The sequence below is a fragment of the Loa loa genome, assembly GCF_000183805.2.
Source record: "Loa loa unplaced genomic scaffold supercont3.1009, whole genome shotgun sequence".
In the NCBI taxonomy this organism is placed as follows: Eukaryota; Metazoa; Nematoda; class Chromadorea; order Rhabditida; family Onchocercidae; genus Loa; species Loa loa.
The window spans coordinates 1-2,277 of NW_018109189.1; the positions used below are offsets into that span (position 1 = coordinate 1).

The following is a 2,277-nucleotide window of genomic DNA, read 5'->3' on the forward strand; positions in this document are numbered from 1 at the left end:
AAACTTTGTTAACCTAACAATCAGGAAATTATGTGTTCCAGTTCTCAATTTAAAGAAAAAAGGAATGTGTAAAATTTGTTTGTAATTATAATTAAGTAAAACAAGCTTACGATAAGACAGCGAGAGACATCGTCAGTAATATTTGATCACATTTCTGAATCACCACGTTCACAAACCATACGAGTCCCAGAAGAACAGGGACACAAAACTATACCAGAAAGTTCGGAGATCTTCCATGTGTCGGTGGTAGAAGGTTTACCGGTACAATATTATCGTGAAATAGTAAAGACTGCCAGATAATTTATTTGCCGAGCTCAGTGGTTGGGTAATCAAACTCCAATCAAATCTATCCAGATGAAGCGCTTAGTGCGAAAGCGTTTGTCCGGAGGTCGATTTGTCTTGTGAATACGCAACAGTAAGGAATATTAACCTTTATCGTGATAAGAGATTGATAAAAATCCGCCAATGTCTGTAGAAGCGAAGAATAAACAGAAGAAGTCGATAACCCTCGAAGAGGAGAGCAGCAAAAAACCCTTTCCCCGAATTTGGAACTGAGATTATATATGTTAAGAAATGGGATTGGTTTACATGAAGAATTTAAGTATCGAAAACACACCGGAGATTGTACAAGCATTATAACAAGATTAAACAGAATGATTGACATGGAAAATTAAGGGTTTAAACATAAAAATGCAAATTGGTTAGGTAAGATAACAACAAAAAAGTATGAGGAACAATTTTGAGGAATGTAGATATGTTAAGAGTGATTCATAGTATCATTAGCATTAATTTACAATGTGAATTTTATTTGAGGTTTCGTTTTCACGACAAATATCAAGAGCTATTCAAGAGGTGGTACCGAAAATCTAGCCGTACACATTAATTCGAAATGCAGACAGGTCGGTTACAACTGGTAAATTTAAACTTATATTTTATTAGTGTTTTGAAATTTATGCGGATTATTTGTACGAATTTAGAAACGTATAATACATGTTGTATTTTCAGAATGCAGCTGTGCCCTAATGAATTTGGGAATCTAAAAGGATAACAAATTCATGCCGCCAAAATGCATAAACAGAATGGTAAGTTTAACTTTGGAAAGTAGTGTTATTGCTTAGATTAAGCACACTTTTTTAAAGGAATTTTTTTTCAAGGCGACTTTATCCGGACATTTTAAATACAATTCATCTGCTTCAAACTTGTGCAAAAAATGCGGCCATTTCATCAACATTTCCGGTCCGATGAAGAAATCCTAACCAGCTCCATTCTGGAGCTCCATTCTTTGGTTTAGTGCCAGAAGGCCACAAAAGCCGTAATGAATGAAATAGATGCAAAGCGGAGACAGCTCGAGCTAGTGGCTAGAAACGATGAGGAGGAGCACTATTATATTCCTGGCAGGTTAAGCATTTTCTTTAAAAAAAGTTACACCAAATGCAAGAAATTTTTTTCCTTTTTCCAAATGTAACATTTATGTATTCCTGTACGTAAACTCCAAAATATATTGTCATCACAAATTGTGTCATTTGTGAACAACATAACATAACATTAGCACATATAATCAACAGAGATTTGACTAGAAGAGCCATTAGGACATCCAATTACAAGCACTGATTAGAAAAGGTTTAACTTCTTTTTTGCAGTCATTTATTTTGTTGTAATGAAATATCAAATATGCTAATTATGTAATCTAAGCGGCAATTTGAAGAGTTTTAAAAGCAGATCATCTTTTTAATGTCTTTACTATTTTGGTGTGCTATTCAAATGAGAAATTATAAGCAAGAAGCAGCAGAACATAATGTTTTTTTTTTTGACAACAAATGATGGAACATTCAAAAACATTTTGGGCATTGAAAGTTATGTCAGTCCAATATATATATTTATATATACGTATATATATGCATATCTTGTTATTTATTTGTATAGTAATTCAAATGACTCTATTCTACATGTATCTTGAAAATGTCGCTGTAGTTCTTGTTATTTCATCATATAAATTGTAATTTGCGAAAATGTTGTAATAAGTAAAAGTTGCAAGATACTACTACTAGCTATGTAATGATAAAATACTGTTTTTTTTGGTATGAATATACAAGTAAACCATTAATTGCTATGAAACAAATCATACACATGAAATGTCAGGAGCTGTCGTGAATTTTTGTTGAAGTAATTTGCAGTCAATCAATAGTTGGAACAAGCAGGGGGATTTTACACGTTGGTTATCGAGGAGAATTGGAGGTCCCTTGGAGTATTAGCGGCACCACTTTGATGTGGATGATG

General features: G+C 33.2%; 2 protein-coding genes across 2 annotated transcripts; one reads left to right on the forward strand and one right to left on the reverse strand.

Annotated features, from left to right (window-relative positions):
- Positions 1 to 120: 120 nt before the first annotated feature.
- LOAG_14802 (hypothetical protein) lies at positions 121 to 300 on the forward strand (the record flags this gene model as incomplete). Its single annotated transcript, XM_003150295.1, has 1 exon — positions 121 to 300. A coding segment is annotated over one exon (180 nt), but the record flags the coding sequence as incomplete, so codon positions are not given.
- Positions 301 to 1,193: 893 nt separating this feature from the next.
- LOAG_14803 (hypothetical protein) lies at positions 1,194 to 1,358 on the reverse strand (the record flags this gene model as incomplete). Its single annotated transcript, XM_003150296.1, has 1 exon — positions 1,194 to 1,358. A coding segment is annotated over one exon (165 nt), but the record flags the coding sequence as incomplete, so codon positions are not given.
- Positions 1,359 to 2,277: the final 919 nt, after the last annotated feature.